At 42.9% G+C, this 17,282-nt stretch overlaps 1 protein-coding gene across 1 annotated transcript in view; it reads left to right on the top strand.

The window, feature by feature from the left end:
• LOC146606968 (NACHT, LRR and PYD domains-containing protein 12-like) overlaps positions 1-17,282 on the top strand; it is a 48,850-nt gene that overhangs the window by 6,557 nt on the left and 25,011 nt on the right. Inside the window, exons 3-6 of the mRNA XM_085349142.1 lie at positions 641-817; positions 4,957-5,133; positions 8,367-8,543; positions 10,651-10,827. Of these exons, the coding sequence (XP_085205268.1) occupies positions 641-817; positions 4,957-5,133; positions 8,367-8,543; positions 10,651-10,827 (708 nt within the window). The remainder of the gene's footprint in view (positions 1-640; positions 818-4,956; positions 5,134-8,366; positions 8,544-10,650; positions 10,828-17,282) is intronic.

Raw genomic sequence — 17,282 nt, 5'->3', positions numbered from 1 at the left:
TATCGATATCGGACATGAAAAGTGGCATCGTTCCATCTCTGCTTTGATTAGAGACACAGCTCTGTGTTTTCCAATTTGTCATTTTGAAAATTTACATTTCTTCACTGTTGAACAGCAGAAATGAGACTTTCCTGTCAGAGGTCATTTTTTAAAAATGAGGTGAATCAACCATGAAAACCATGAATCAACATGTGAACATGAGCTGATGCTGCTGAAGTGAAGCAAAGTTACAGAGGTTTGATTAGGTAATGAGTCCTAATGAGTCCAAGTCTTCTGCTGAATCAGCAGAAGACTTGGACTCATTTGATTCCAGCTTTGATATCATTGATTTCAATATGTCCATTTCTTTCACACTTCACCTTTAAAAGTGAAGCCATGTGGTTCCTGGAAGGAAAAACACGACTTTTTCAAGTCTTTGTCCTGTTTTTATGAGAAATGTACGACTTTAATGTGAAACATTCAGAGTTTTTTCTCTTGTTGTGTTTGTTTGAAGCTGCTTCCTGTTGGCTTCAGCTGTTTGGAGTTTCCATTTTCTAAACTTCTACATTCTGAACCTTCTTCAGCTCTGAACAGATGATGAAACACTGAATGATTTCAAGCACTTTGTCTAATAAACTTACATTTTTCATTCTTTATACAGATTGTGGAGCTGTGGTTTGTCAGAGATCAGCTGTGATTATCTGGCAGCAGCACTGAAGTCCAACCCCTCCCATCTGAGACAGCTGGACCTGAGCTTCAACTACAAGCTGCAGGATCCAGGAGTGAAGCATCTGTGTGGTTTCCTGGAGAGTCCAGGATGTAAACTTGAAACTCTGAGGTCAGTCAGCATGTTTTAGTTGTGCTGAGATGAATATGATGTGAAAGTTGTGCTGACACTAAACTGCAGACATCAGGCTGATATTATACTGATCCACACTGAGGATCTTCATGGTAAAGTCTGTTTTCTTCTTCTCTGGTTTAGTCCATTGACTGCAGCAGAACAATGTTCACATTTCAAACAGTGATACTCAACGTATGGCCCGCGGCCCACACGCGGCCTGCCCACCTTTCCTGATTCAGAGAGAGGGGACCCTGATTAACTGTGTAGCTTCTTCCTCACAGTTCTAAGTATCAGACACAACAATGAATAATCCACAGCTGACTGTCTTTAGCAGGTCAAAGGTCACGGCACACAGCAGACAGTCAGAAATATTCTAACTCTGATCATTTATCAGTTGTGACACTGTGAGACTTGATCAGAGGTGTGATCATCACAGCAGAGGCCTTTGTGTCAAAGTCACTGAGGATCAAACAGAAACACATGAAGCAGATTTTCCTCTTCTGGCTTTTTATAGCAGATAACCTTCAAAATATTCTGCAGTCGATCAAAAACTGAAGCAAACCATGAAGCAACATGTGAACATGAGCTGATGCTGCTGAAGTGAAGCAAAGTTACAGAGGTTTGATTACAGACACAGCTGAGAGTTTGTAATCTGTCATCATTTTAAAAAGTTTCCATGGAACAGCAGAAATGAGGCTTTACTGTCAGAGGCCGACAGCACTGAACACAACAGCAGACTGGTGGCTAATAAACAGTGAATGATGCAGAAACAGATGTTTGAAGCTGTTCTTGGAGTACACTGAGAGAGAGAGAGCTGTGCAGGCAGGAACAGCCAAAGTCAGAGAGAATTCATGAGCATATTTATCAAACGTGAAGCAGAGTTTGGATCTTCTTTTGCTGCTGCTTCACTCAGTTTTGGTTGGAGACAGATGAAACCTGCAGCTTCAGGATCTGTGAGCTGTCCACTTTCAGCCCCGACGGCGTGTCCGTGTACGTGCCGTCGAGTGAACGATCCACGCTCTGTGTTTCCATCTTTGTGTGTTTAGCTGCTCTCATTTACTGTTTTAGCTGTTTGTTGCTTGTTGAAATAGTTTGTGAGCTTTAACCTTCCTCTCGTGTTAGCTTTCTGTTATCATCTCTTATGTTAGCGGGTCGGTTTTGACCCGTGAATTAAATCAGCTATAAAATATACTAAAAACAATAAGTTATCATCCAATTTGTTTCTCATCTCTTGGTTACCTTGTTAGGCTTCCTTATCCATGAAAATGTTGGTTTTAATACTTTTGGCGTGGGCCTCTGGGTCTTTTTTTGTCACTATACCCCTCGATTTCAATTAAAAAAAATTGTAAAATTAACCTCAAGAGAATCATATTAATAAATAAAAGGTTTCTGTGTTACCTGAGTATTACTGAGGGGTATAGGACACATTTCTTAAATAAATCTGTTTTATTGATTTTTTTCATTTTAAGATTAATAACTAAAATGACATCTATGGTGTTACGGGTCAATTCCGACCCATAGACATTTACATCAAGAAAAGACAAAAAAAGTGTTTTTTTCAGCAGTAGACCTTTAATATAAACTGAAAAAAAGAAAAAGTCCTCTCCTCCTTTGTTTTGGTTATAGCCGTGGGTAATTGTGGGCTTTTTATCACTTCCCAATGATACAGCTTCACCTCAGTTTCCTTTGTGAAGTTCTTGTCCGAGGTCATATCTGGTAAAAAATAAAATAAAATATCACAGCTGATATTGTGATCCTGCAGTCCAGTGGTCATATGGAGGACCACACATTTTCATTGTTTCTTCTCAGGGGTGCCACTCACAGCTTTGACTGTGAAAATCTGTACATTCCAGGCATAGTTGGCTTTTGCATCACAGGCTTCCCAGATTTTTCTGCCGTTTTTCCCTGGCTTACTGGGTATATATTGCCGGTAGGGGCATTTTCCTCAAAAAGTGGACAAGACGTTCATCCACTGTCACCTCTGGCCCTGGGATGAACATCAGTGGAAGAAGCTGCACCCATCTCTCCCAGACATCCCTGATGGGAGCAAGTTTGTCAGACCTCGGTCTGGTCTCTCTGTTGTCAAATCTGAGGACTCTTGAATCAAAATGATATCAAATGTGTGAAGTGACATCATTGCCCAGAAAATGTTTCTGCCTGTCGATGCATCCCATAGACGATCAGTGGCCTCATTGCAGCATCTGTACACTCCAGCAAGAACAATGAAAGCATCCAGGTATTCCTCATCATGTCGCCATGGACTTTTTTTTCCTTCAAGGTTTATCAGAGTAATGATGATTCTTTCTAGTGACAATGGCATAAATATCTCAAAACATCTCTTGATGTCACTGACTTTGGTCAGAGCAAACCTTGTGATTCCAGGGGTCATTTTGATGACATTTGCAGCAGCTGCCCTGCCATGTACATCATGAGGTACTGAGCTCCAAAAGATCTTACCATTTTTGGACTTGAATCTTTCAGCAGGAGTAGCTTCAGCACCAGCGACCTCCACCTCTGATCAGATGTGTCTGTGTCTTCTGGATGATAGTCCACATTGTCTTCCTCCTTAGAAACCTGCCCATCTGAATCGCTATGCTGCTCTGTGTCCTCTCCTTCATTTTCACCAAAAATATGATCCTGAACTTAGCTCACTGTGAATCTTCTTCTCATTTTTTGTATGCTGCAAATTGCAAATGTGCACTCTGGAAGTCAAATGGCCACTCAAATAGTGAATTCACCTCACATGCCCGTGTTTATTTTGTTCTGTTTTTGTGCAGGTATAATGCAAAAAACATGCAAAATAAGAATCCCCTAAAGCTCATATGATTAGGAGAGGCGCTTGCTGTAAGTGTTTTAGCTGACAGTGCACTTATGATTTCAGTTTTGGCTTTAATTATTGCTTTATACTCATAATATTATACCTGGGTCGAAGCCGACCCTAACAACACAAAGGTCATAATTTCAACTAGGGCATTTTATAATTTTGTGAAAATATTTTTTTTGGTTTTATTTTGTAGAAATAGAGGTTCCTGACAAAGTCAAAAAGCCTTGAAACAATAAACAAATGTATGTGATTTTTTTATGCATTTGAAATTTAAAATGGGTCGGTGCCGACCCTAACACGAGAGGAGGGTTAACCTGAGATTCTGGCAAAATACATTTATATTAAACATCGATTCAGGATTGAATGAATCAACATCGTTTTATTCAAATTAAAACCATTTAAATGGGAACATGAATTTTTTACAGCCGCCTCTAATGCTGGGTAATGTCAGCTGGTCCATGTGCAGCTGGCTGTGAGGCTCAGGGAGCGTCTACAAAGTGCAACACTGAAAGAACATCATCCATAAATATTGAGTAAGAACTGGACTCTCATACAGCGAGACTCAAATGCCTTTAAACATCAGCTTATCCTGCTGATCCAAGTCCAACACTGAGTTTGTAAAAACATGTTTGTCAATCATTTTGTTTGGTTTCTGAGGAAAAAGATTCAATAACTTGCTGCTAATACACAACATTTCATCATATTTCCTCATAACCCTCTTTTGTCTGACCATTTGATCCCATTTGAATTTGCAATAAAGGATCCACAGAGTTTGGTGACAATAATGACAGTAGATGATTGTGTGAAAGTGCTGGAAGCAAATGAGTGTGTGATGTTCTTTCAGTGTTGCACTTTGTAGACGCTCCCTGAGCACTGGTCTCACAGCCAGCTGCACATAGAGACCAGTGTTGTTAGTCCAGGTCAGAAGATGACTTGTTGGAATGAAAATGAGCTTGTAGTTTGTCTGCTTTAATAATGTGACTGGAAAAAGGTGTTGGACTTCAAATATGTCCATTTCTGTCACACTTCACCTTTAAAAGTGAAGCCATGTGGTTCCTGGAAGGAAAAACACGACTTTTTCAAGTCTTTGTCCTGTTTTTATGAGAAATGTACGACTTTAATGTGAAACATTCAGAGTTTTTTCTCTTGTTGTGTTTGTTTGAAGCTGCTTCCTGTTGGCTTCAGCTGTTTGGAGTTTCCATTTTCTAAACTTCTACATTCTGAACCTTCTTCAGCTCTGAACAGATGATGAAACACTGAATGATTTCAAGCTCTTTGTCTAATAAACTTACATCTTTCATTCTTTATACAGATTGAGGAGCTGTGGTTTGTCAGAGATCAGCTGTGATTATCTGGCAGCAGCACTGAAGTCCAACCCCTCCCATCTGAGAGAGCTGGAGCTGAGCGACAACTACAACCTGCAGGATCCAGGAGTGAAGCATCTGTGTGGTTTCCTGGAGAGTCCAGGATGTAAACTTGAAACTTTGAGGTCAGTCAGCATGTTTTAATTGTGCTGAGATGAATATGATGTGAAAGTTGTGCTGACACTAAACTGCAGACATCAGGCTGATATTATACTGATCCACACTGAGGATCTTCATGGTAAAGTCTGTTTTCTTCTTCTCTGGTTTAGTCCATTGACTGCAGCAGAACAATGTTCACATTTCAAACAGTGATACTCAACGTATGGCCCGCGGCCCACACGCGGCCTGCCCACCTTTCCTGATTCAGAGAGCTGTGTTTGTGTGGGCGGGGCTCAGACAGCTCCGCCCACTCAGTTTGTTCCCTCCTGATTCATCTGCATGTGTTCTACTTCACACTGCTCACCTCCACCAAAGACTTCACAAACATCTTCTTTCTTTGAGTCCAGTTTGTCCCACAAACACTTCCAAATCTCCTCCTCTGAGATTCTGCAGCTTCTTGCAGTGTGACTCAGCTGACTTCTGACAGACCACAGACTGGCACAGCATCCACATGTGTCTCCTTTCAAACAGGCTCTTGATGTTTCCTCCCACATCATTCTGGCCTCTCAGTCTCCTTTGTTCTCCAGCTCTGTAGCTCCAGCTGGTGAAGCTTCAGTTTTCCATGTTGGTAACAGTAAACTACAGCCTCTGCTGTCAGCTGGGTAACTAAACAGAGCTGCAGCACGTCTCTGCGGTGGTGCTACATCCAGCCTGCAGACGGCCGTCTACATGTTGTAGTGGTTTACACTCACACGACGTGCGGCGAAGTTGATGGAGTAAAGGTTAGAGTGAAAGAAGCTGAGGATGGGCTGTCAATGTGGAGCGATGAGGTGACCACCCTGCAGTCTACAGTAGAGAGTATGAAGGAGGAGCTGTCTGACCTGAAGGATAAATGTGATGAAGGCAGGAAGCGGAGAGCTAACATCCACATCATAGGGATCCCAGAGGGCCTGGACTCGAGCTCCTCCACGGCCGTATCCGTGCTACTACGTGAAGTGCTGGGTATGGATAAAGACGTTATTGTCGACCGCTCACACAGGAGCCCTATCCTGAGAAAGCCAGCTGGTAACCCGTACGCCGTCATAGCCGAGCGTCACTACTACCAGGATTGTGTGGCTACGCCGTGCCAGGGCCCAAGCCCCGCTTGAGTTTAACGGACAACCTATTGCAATATTACGACTGGGCGATATGACCCAAAGTTCATATCTCGATATTCTTTAGCTGGGTGGCGATATACGATATATATCTCGATATTTTTAAAGCCAGAAAGTTCGAACAAAAAGAGAGTTCTTAGTCAAAGCTGTGTCCCAAATCTCACACAGGCACATTTATTAACATACAGCGTAGATGTACATGAAACAATTACTCAGAAATAAATGATCAGCATTTATTAAATAATAATGCTCCATAAATAAAAGAAAACAATGTTGTTTTTGTGCATAACAAAAAGCTCACAATCGTGCAGTCAAAATGTAAACAGACGCTGAGCATAATAACAAGCAGCTGCTCTGTTCCCAGGTTCTACTGCGTGACTGACAGCCTGGAGTTTGAAACCCTCTTTGTAACCGTGTCTCTTACAGGTGCCATTTATGGTCCTTATACACACTCAATACAGTAATATTACGTTGAAGCAGAGTGCGTATCACTCCGCGAGGCTCCTCGTAGCTGTAATGCTCCAACAATCCATCAAGCGGTGCGGCCTCGTAGCTGAGCAAAGTCGTACCAAAACATCTTTTGAAAGGTTTCTGAGCGCCGTGTAGCACATAAAATCGGTTCGAGGTCAGTAAGCACAACCAGAATTCATCCATAAGCCGCACTGTCGATTTATGAGAAAATTACAGGATTTTAAGTGCAGAAAACATAGTTTATGGTTTTCCTTTGATCTTAGCAAATATCTACGCCTCTAATTGGGACGATCACAGATTTTTCACTAATGTCTTTGCGCGGCTCCCCAATATGTCATCACACAATATCATCTTTGAGGGAGACCTAAACTGCTCATTATCTGCTATGGACCACAGTTCACACAAAAGTACACTTAGTCCAAACTCAGCATGCGTCATTCAGAGCTTTCTTGATAATTATGGGCTGGCTGATGTATGGAGATTTCATAATCCTGCTTCACATCAATACTCTTTTTTTTCTAATGTCCATAAAACATATATTTGTATAGAAAAACGTCTCCCTTTAGTTACAGAATGTGATTATAAGACTCTGGTGATTTCTCCTCTTGTTTTTTCAATGTGTATTCCTGATGCCTGCTCCAACTATCAGCCATGGAGATTCAACTCAGTGTTGTTAGCAGATGAAGAGTTTGTCAGTTACAAAAGGTCTCAAAGAGATTTTTTTTCTATCAATCAGACCCCAGAGATGTCATCATCAGTCATTTGGGAATCTCTAAAAGCATCTGAGAGGCCAAATAATTTCATTTTGTGCCAAACAAAGTGCAACACTGAAAGAACATCATCCATAAATATTGAGTAAGAACTGGACTCTCATACAGCGAGACTCAAATGCCTTTAAACATCAGCTTATCCTGCTGATCCAAGTCCAACACTGAGTTTGTAAAAACATGTTTGTCAATCATTTTGTTTGGTTTCTGAGGAAAAAGATTCAATAAGTTGCTGCTAATACACAACATTTCATCATATTTCCTCATAAGCCTCTTTTGTCTGACCATTTGATCCCATTTGAATTTGCAATAAAGGATCCACAGAGTTTGGTGACAATAATGACAGTAGATGTTTGTGTGAAAGTGCTGGAAGCAAATGAGTGTGTGATGTTCTTTCAGTGTTGCACTTTGTAGACGCTCCCTGAGCACTGGTCTCACAGCCAGCTGCACATAGAGACCAGTGTTGTTAGTCCAGGTCAGAAGATGACTTGTTGGAATGAAAATGAGCTTGTAGTTTGTCTGCTTTAATAATGTGACTGGAAAAAGGTGTTGGACTTCAAATATGTCCATTTCTGTCACACTTCACCTTTAAAAGTGAAGCCATGTGGTTCCTGGAAGGAAAAACACGACTTTTTCAAGTCTTTGTCCTGTTTTTATGAGAAATGTACGACTTTAATGTGAAACATTCAGAGTTTTTTCTCTTGTTGTGTTTGTTTGAAGCTGCTTCCTGTTGGCTTCAGCTGTTTGGAGTTTCCATTTTCTAAACTTCTACATTCTGAACCTTCTTCAGCTCTGAACAGATGATGAAACACTGAATGATTTCAAGCACTTTGTCTAATAAACTTACATCTTTCATTCTTTATACAGATTGGAGCGCTGTGGTTTGTCAGAGATCAGCTGTGATTATCTGGCAGCAGCACTGAAGTCCAACCCCTCCCATCTGAGACAGCTGGACCTGAGCTCCAACAACAACCTTCAGGATCCAGGAGTGAAGCATCTGTGTGGTTTCCTGGAGAGTCCAGGATGTAAACTTGAAACTCTGAGGTCAGTCAGCATGTTTTAGTTGTGCTGAGATGAATATGATGTGAAAGTTGTGCTGACACTAAACTGCAGACATCAGGCTGATATTATACTGATCCACACTGAGGATCTTCATGGTAAAGTCTGTTTTCTTCTTCTCTGGTTTAGTCCATTGACTGCAGCAGAACAATGTTCACATTTCAAACAGTGATGCTCAACGTATGGCCCGCGGCCCACACGCGGCCTGCCCACCTTTCCTGATTCAGAGAGAGGGGACCCTGATTAACTGTGTAGCTTCTTCCTCACAGTTCTAAGTATCAGACACAACAATGAATAATCCACAGCTGACTGTCTTTAGCAGGTCAAAGGTCACGGCACACAGCAGACAGTCAGAAATATTCTAACTCTGATCATTTATCAGTTGTGACACTGTGAGACTTGATCAGAGGTGTGATCATCACAGCAGAGGCCTTTGTGTCAAAGTCACTGAGGATCAAACAGAAACACATGAAGCAGATTTTCCTCTTCTGGCTTTTTATAGCAGATAACCTTCAAAATATTCTGCAGTCGATCAAAAACTGAAGCAAACCATGAAGCAACATGTGAACATGAGCTGATGCTGCTGAAGTGAAGCAAAGTTACAGAGGTTTGATTACAGACACAGCTGAGAGTTTGTAATCTGTCATCATTTTAAAAAGTTTCCATGGAACAGCAGAAATGAGGCTTTACTGTCAGAGGCCGACAGCACTGAACACAACAGCAGACTGGTGGCTAATAAACAGTGAATGATGCAGAAACAGATGTTTGAAGCTGTTCTTGGAGTACACTGAGAGAGAGAGAGCTGTGCAGGCAGGAACAGCCAAAGTCAGAGAGAATTCATGAGCATATTGATCAAACGTGAAGCAGATTTTGGATCTTCTTTTGCTGCTGCTTCACTCAGTTTTGGTTGGAGACAGATGAAACCTGCAGCTTCAGGATCTGTGAGCTGTCCACTTTCAGCCCCGACGGCGTGTCCGTGTACGTGCCGTCGAGTGAACGATCCACGCTCTGTGTTTCCATCTTTGTGTGTTTAGCCGCTCTCATTTACTGTTTTAGCTGTTTGCTGCTTGTTGAAATAGTTTGTGAGCTTTAACCTGAGATTCTGGCAAAATACATTTATATTAAACATCGATTCAGGATTGAATGAATCAACATCGTTTTATTCAAATTAAAACCATTTAAATGGGAACATGAATTTTTTACAGCCACCTCTAATGCTGGGTAATGTCAGCTGGTCCATGTGCAGCTGGCTGTGAGGCTCAGGGAGCGTCTACAAAGTGCAACACTGAAAGAACATCATCCATAAATATTGAGTAATAACTGGACTCTCATACAGCGAGACTCAAATGCCTTTAAACATCAGCTTATCCTGCTGATCCAAGTCCAACACTGAGTTTGTAAAAACATGTTTGTCAATCATTTTGTTTGGTTTCTGAGGAAAAAGATTCAATAAGTTGCTGCTAATACACAACATTTCATCATATTTCCTCATAAGCCTCTTTTGTCTGACCATTTGATCCCATTTGAATTTGCAATAAAGGATCCACAGAGTTTGGTGACAATAATGACAGTAGATGTTTGTGTGAAAGTGCTGGAAGCAAATGAGTGTGTGATGTTCGTTCAGTGTTGCACTTTGTAGACGCTCCCTGAGCACTGGTCTCACAGCCAGCTGCACATAGAGACCAGTGTTGTTAGTCCAGGTCAGAAGATGACTTGTTGGAATGAAAATGAGCTTGTAGTTTGTCTGCTTTAATAATGTGACTGGAAAAAGGTGTTGGACTTCAAATATGTCCATTTCTGTCACACTTCACCTTTAAAAGTGAAGCCATGTGGTTCCTGGAAGGAAAAACACGACTTTTTCAAGTCTTTGTCCTGTTTTTATGAGAAATGTACGACTTTAATGTGAAACATTCAGAGTTTTTTCTCTTGTTGTGTTTGTTTGAAGCTGCTTCCTGTTGGCTTCAGCTGTTTGGAGTTTCCATTTTCTAAACTTCTACATTCTGAACCTTCTTCAGCTCTGAACAGATGATGAAACACTGAATGATTTCAAGCACTTTGTCTAATAAACTTACATTTTTCATTCTTTATACAGATTGGAGAGCTGTGGTTTGTCAGAGATCAGCTGTGATTATCTGGCAGCAGCACTGAAGTCCAACCCCTCCCATCTGAGACAGCTGGACCTGAGCTCCAACAACAACCTTCAGGATCCAGGAGTGAAGCATCTGTGTGGTTTCCTGGAGAGTCCAGGATGTAAACTTGAAACTCTGAGGTCAGTCAGCATGTTTTAGTTGTGCTGAGATGAATATGATGTGAAAGTTGTGCTGACACTAAACTGCAGACATCAGGCTGATATTATACTGATCCACACTGAGGATCTTCATGGTAAAGTCTGTTTTCTTCTTCTCTGGTTTAGTCCATTGACTGCAGCAGAACAATGTTCACATTTCAAACAGTGATACTCAACGTATGGCCCGCGGCCCACACGCGGCCTGCCCACCTTTCCTGATTCAGAGAGAGGGGACCCTGATTAACTGTGTAGCTTCTTCCTCACAGTTCTAAGTATCAGACACAACAATGAATAATCCACAGCTGACTGTCTTTAGCAGGTCAAAGGTCACGGCACACAGCAGACAGTCAGAAATATTCTAACTCTGATCATTTATCAGTTGTGACACTGTGAGACTTGATCAGAGGTGTGATCATCACAGCAGAGGCCTTTGTGTCAAAGTCACTGAGGATCAAACAGAAACACATGAAGCAGATTTTCCTCTTCTGGCTTTTTATAGCAGATAACCTTCAAAATATTCTGCAGTCGATCAAAAACTGAAGCAAACCATGAAGCAACATGTGAACATGAGCTGATGCTGCTGAAGTGAAGCAAAGTTACAGAGGTTTGATTACAGACACAGCTGAGAGTTTGTAATCTGTCATCATTTTAAAAAGTTTCCATGGAACAGCAGAAATGAGGCTTTACTGTCAGAGGCCGACAGCACTGAACACAACAGCAGACTGGTGGCTAATAAACAGTGAATGATGCAGAAACAGATGTTTGAAGCTGTTCTTGGAGTACACTGAGAGAGAGAGAGCTGTGCAGGCAGGAACAGCCAAAGTCAGAGAGAATTCATGAGCATATTGATCAAACGTGAAGCAGAGTTTGGATCTTCTTTTGCTGCTGCTTCACTCAGTTTTGGTTGGAGACAGATGAAACCTGCAGCTTCAGGATCTGTGAGCTGTCCACTTTCAGCCCCGACGGCGTGTCCGTGTACGTGCCGTCGAGTGAACGATCCACGCTCTGTGTTTCCATCTTTGTGTGTTTAGCCGCTCTCATTTACTGTTTTATCTGTTTGCTGCTTGTTGAAATAGTTTGTGAGCTTTAACCTGAGATTCTGGCAAAATACATTTATATTAAACATCGATTCAGGATTGAATGAATCAACATCGTTTTATTCAAATTAAAACCATTTAAATGGGAACATGAATTTTTTACAGCCGCCTCTAATGCTGGGTAATGTCAGCTGGTCCATGTGCAGCTGGCTGTGAGGCTCAGGGAGTGTCTACAAAGTGCAACACTGAAAGAACATCATCCATAAATATTGAGTAATAACTGGACTCTCATACAGCGAGACTCAAATGCCTTTAAACATCAGCTTATCCTGCTGATCCAAGTCCAACACTGAGTTTGTAAAAACATGTTTGTCAATCATTTTGTTTGGTTTCTGAGGAAAAAGATTCAATAAGTTGCTGCTAATACACAACATTTCATCATATTTCCTCATAACCCTCTTTTGTCTGACCATTTGATCCCATTTGAATTTGCAATAAAGGATCCACAGAGTTTGGTGACAATAATGACAGTAGATGTTTGTGTGAAAGTGCTGGAAGCAAATGAGTGTGTGATGTTCTTTCAGTGTTGCACTTTGTAGACGCTCCCTGAGCACTGGTCTCACAGCCAGCTGCACATAGAGACCAGTGTTGTTAGTCCAGGTCAGAAGATGACTTGTTGGAATGAAAATGAGCTTGTAGTTTGTCTGCTTTAATAATGTGACTGGAAAAAGGTGTTGGACTTCAAATATGTCCATTTCTGTCACACTTCACCTTTAAAAGTGAAGCCATGTGGTTCCTGGAAGGAAAAACACGACTTTTTCAAGTCTTTGTCCTGTTTTTATGAGAAATGTACGACTTTAATGTGAAACATTCAGAGTTTTTTCTCTTGTTGTGTTTGTTTGAAGCTGCTTCCTGTTGGCTTCAGCTGTTTGGAGTTTCCATTTTCTAAACTTCTACATTCTGAACCTTCTTCAGCTCTGAACAGATGATGAAACACTGAATGATTTCAAGCACTTTGTCTAATAAACTTACATCTTTCATTCTTTATACAGATTGAAGAGCTGTTATTTGTCAGATATTGGCCTTGATTATCTGGCAGCAGCACTGAAGTCCAACCCCTCGTATCCCACAGAGGTGGACCTGAGTGGAACCTACAGCAACCTGAAGGACACAGGAGTGAAGCATCTGTGTGGTTTCCTGGAGAGTCCACGATGTCGATTTGAAACTCTGAGGTCAGTCAGCATGTTTTAGTTGTGCTGAGATGAATATGATGTGAAAGTTGTGCTGACACTAAACTGCAGACATCAGGCTGATATTATACTGATCCACACTGAGGATCTTCATGGTAAAGTCTGTTTTCTTCTTCTCTGGTTTAGTCCATTGACTGCAGCAGAACAATGTTCACATTTCAAACAGTGATGCTCAACGTATGGCCCGCGGCCCACACGCGGCCTGCCCACCTTTCCTGATTCAGAGAGAGGGGACCCTGATTAACTGTGTAGCTTCTTCCTCACAGTTCTAAGTATCAGACACAACAATGAATAATCCACAGCTGACTGCCTTTAGCAGGTCAAAGGTCACGGCACACAGCACTCTGGGAAACAGTTTGGAGCAGGAATTCTTGCACATTTACAAACTGACACTGCTGCACGGCATGCTGGGTAATGCTAGCTGCTCAGGTATGGGTGTGGTAACGGCTGTGAGACTCTGTGGCTGCAGAACACTGAAGAAGAGAAAAGAGAGGTGGAGGATGAAGAAAAGAGGCGGAGATGAAGCAGAAGTTTTGCTCCAGAGAGGAGCTGTGTCTGTGTGGGCAGGGCTCAGACAGCTCCGCCCACACAGTGACAGTGAAGCAGGTGAAGAGTAATAAATGAAGACAGCAGACAGTATTTGATAAGCTGATGTACAAACATGTAGGTCGTTTCCAAATTCATGGGCTGCATCCTCCTGAGGCCGCATTTGTAGACCGATTACGTCACAGCGACACGTCGAAGGCTGTCCAAATTCGTAGACTCCTCCGAATGCAGCCAACAAATGCGTCCTCCTTTTCCCCGAATTTGAAGGATGGGTCGGGTGTGTCCTTCGTGGCCTACCATATCCCAGAATTCATAGCGCGGCCCAGCCAAACTCCAGTTTCCAACAATGGCGGCCGCTACTAAGTTTTAAAATTACTCATACTAATCTTTTTCGGTCACAAAATAAACTTTTAACATATTTTCAGGCGAGAAAGTAGCTGTGTAAACATCAAATATCTGCTCGGTTTATCAAGATACCGCATATTTGCAAAAGTGCTTCGACGTTTTCGGAGACGTCTGCTACCCACCAGCTCGATAGCTCGCCGGGAGCTCGAGGGTCACTGAAGCCGCCGAGAACGGCACAACTCCCGGCACATCATTTTCAGATCACCGCGGAGTTTCGCTGCTCAGGTTAAACGTGATATATAAGTCACTTAGACAACCTCAAAATGTTATTGTTTGGCTTTTTTCAGTGTTTTGTTTGTTCGTGAGTAAATCGGTTTGGCTGAGATTAAAGTTATTAGATTAGATAAAATAAAACTTTATTAATCCCCCAGGTGGGTTCCTCCTTGGTTTTTACACAGCTGAATAAACGTCAAACAGAAAACTGATTAAACAGAAGTATGAGACGGTCGAGAATTTACGCCAGTGTCCTGTTATATTGCAGATAGCAAGGAGCAGACGGCTGAGTTTATTAAACTCCACCGAGACAGCGGTGACGCTAATCAGAAGGCTAGACCGTCCAATTTCCCCAGCCGTTTACTTCCGGCATACCCGACCTTCTGAGGACCCAGCCCACGTAGACCGCAAAGGCCGGGTCCTCGGGAGGATGCAGCCCATGAATTTGGACACGACCGTAGAATGATGGTGGCAGCTACAGAAACAGGTCCATACAGACTGAAGCGTGTCTCAGTCTGAATGTACACTGCTGTTATAAGAGCTGTGGAAACTCAGGTCAAAAGGACGTAACCACACTGCTGACAGTTCCAGGACATTCACAGAGTTACAGCATCATTTGTGACCATAAAGACAGAAAGCTCATCCAAATCCTGGGATTAAAAGTCTGTCCTGGTGGTGTCCAGTCAAACACGTCTCTGTGAAAGCTTCAATCCAACAGGCTCCAAAGTCCTTCTGCTCATTTCCTCGCCGGGTTCTTGATGCTCCTGTACCATCTCTCTGTCATCCTCCTCGCTCCCTCTTTGCACTCACAGTCTTTGTGCATCATTAACACTCACATGTGGAAAACCAAAGTTTTACTGGGCAGAAGATGATCATCAGTGACTCTGTCTTTAAAACACTCTTGTTAGAAATGTTCGACTTTAATGTGAAACATTCAGAGTTTTTTCTCTTGTTGTGTTTGTTTGAAGCTGCTTCCTGTTGGCTTCAGCTGTTTGGAGTTTCCATTTTCTAAACTTCTACATTCTGAACCTTCTTCAGCTCTGAACAGATGATGAAACACTGAATGATTTCAAGCACTTTGTCTAATAAACTTACATCTTTCATTCTTTATACAGATTGAAGGACTGTGGTTTGTCAGAGATCAGCTGTGATTATCTGGCAGCAGCACTGAAGTCCAACCCCTCCCATCTGAGACAGCTGGACCTGAGTAATGACTCCTCCTCTTCTTCAACTAAGAACAACCTGCAGGATCCAGGAGTGAAGCATCTGTGTGGTTTCCTGGAGAGTCCAGGATGTAAACTTGAAACTCTGAGGTCAGTCAGCATGTTTTAGTTGTGCTGAGATGAATATGATGTGAAAGTTGTGCTGACACTAAACTGCAGACATCAGGCTGATATTATACTGATCCACACTGAGGATCTTCATGGTAAAGTCTGTTTTCTTCTTCTCTGGTTTAGTCCATTGACTGCAGCAGAACAATGTTCACATTTCAAACAGTGATACTCAACGTATGGCCCGCGGCCCACACGCGGCCTGCCCACCTTTCCTGATTCAGAGAGAGGGGACCCTGATTAACTGTGTAGCTTCTTCCTCACAGTTCTAAGTATCAGACACAACAATGAATAATCCACAGCTGACTGTCTTTAGCAGGTCAAAGGTCACGGCACACAGCACTCTGTGAAACAGTTTGGAGCAGGAATTCTTGCACATTTACAAACTGACACTGCTGCACGGCATGCTGGGTAATGCTAGCTGCTCAGGTATGGGCGTGCTAACGGCTGTGAGGCTCCGTGGCTGCAGAACACTGAAGAAGAGAAAAGAGAGGTGGAGGATGAAGAAAAGAGGCAGAGATGAAGCAGAAGTTTAGCTCCAGAGAGGAGCTGTGTCTGTGTGGGCGGGGCTCAGGCAGCTCCGCCCACTCAGTTTGTTCCCTCCTGATTCATCTGCATGTGTTCTGCTTCACACTGCTCACCTCCACCAAAGACTTCACAAACATCTTCTTTCTTTGAGTCCAGTTTGTCCCACAAACACTTCCAAATCTCCTCCTCTGAGATTCTGCAGCTTCTTGCAGTGTGACTCAGCTGACTTCTGACAGACCACAGACTGGCACAGCATCCACATGTGTCTCCTTTCAAACAGGCTCTTGATGTTTCCTCCCACATCATTCTGGCCTCTCAGTCTCCTTTGTTCTCCAGCTCTGTAGCTCCAGCTGGTGAAGCTTCAGTTTTCCATGTTGGTAACAGTAAACTACAGCCTCTGCTGTCAGCTGGGTAACTAAACAGAGCTGCAGCACGTCTCTGCGGTGGTGCTACATCCAGCCTGCAGACGGCCGTCTACATGTTGTAGTGGTTTACAGTCACCAGGGGGCGCTGTCCCAGCCATGCAGGCAGTGGGCTGCTCTGCTTGTGCTGTTGTTGGTGAAGCTGAAGTGAAAGCGAGAGTTAAAACACTGAACAGTGTCCACTGAGCTTCTCATGCTCAAAGAAGTTTAACAGGAAGGACGACTCGTCCATCAGGCGTCCAGCTGTCCGTGACCGTGTCCACAGCAGAGTGTGACTGAGGCTTCATGCTAACACGCACACATGAAGCTAATACCACCACGAGCAGCTGCTCAGTGGATTTGGAGGACAAATGTCTGCAGCTTCTCACAGGCAGTATGCAGAATGTGGATCTCCACAAAGACTGTGGAGAGCTCGTCCCACACTCTAAATCCAAACTTGTCTGCACAAAACTTCTCACACGTTCCCGTCACAAGTGTCTTCTAAGTGAAGCTACCAGGTTCAGGTGCAGCTTGTTTATCTGGAGCTGCAGGAGATGATCCATCCTCACAAAGCAACACAGACAGCAGATATGCAAACACACAACACAACCAAAGGATTCTCTCTGCATGTCTGTGGCTGATGCTGCTGGAACGAAGCTGTTTGAAACCTTGTTGTTCTGCACTTTGGGACCAGAAGAGGAAACTGAAGCTCTGTGCAGAGGGTCC

Source organism: Diplotaxodon limnothrissa, unplaced genomic scaffold, assembly GCF_057381915.1.
Source record: "Diplotaxodon limnothrissa isolate DT_005_m unplaced genomic scaffold, D_limnothrissa_male_GT1.1 unmapped_scaffold_1, whole genome shotgun sequence".
Lineage (NCBI taxonomy): Eukaryota > Metazoa > Chordata > Actinopteri > Cichliformes > Cichlidae > Diplotaxodon > Diplotaxodon limnothrissa.
The sequence above is the reverse complement of the archived record's forward strand: the minus strand, read 5'-3'. Positions and strand labels throughout refer to the sequence as shown.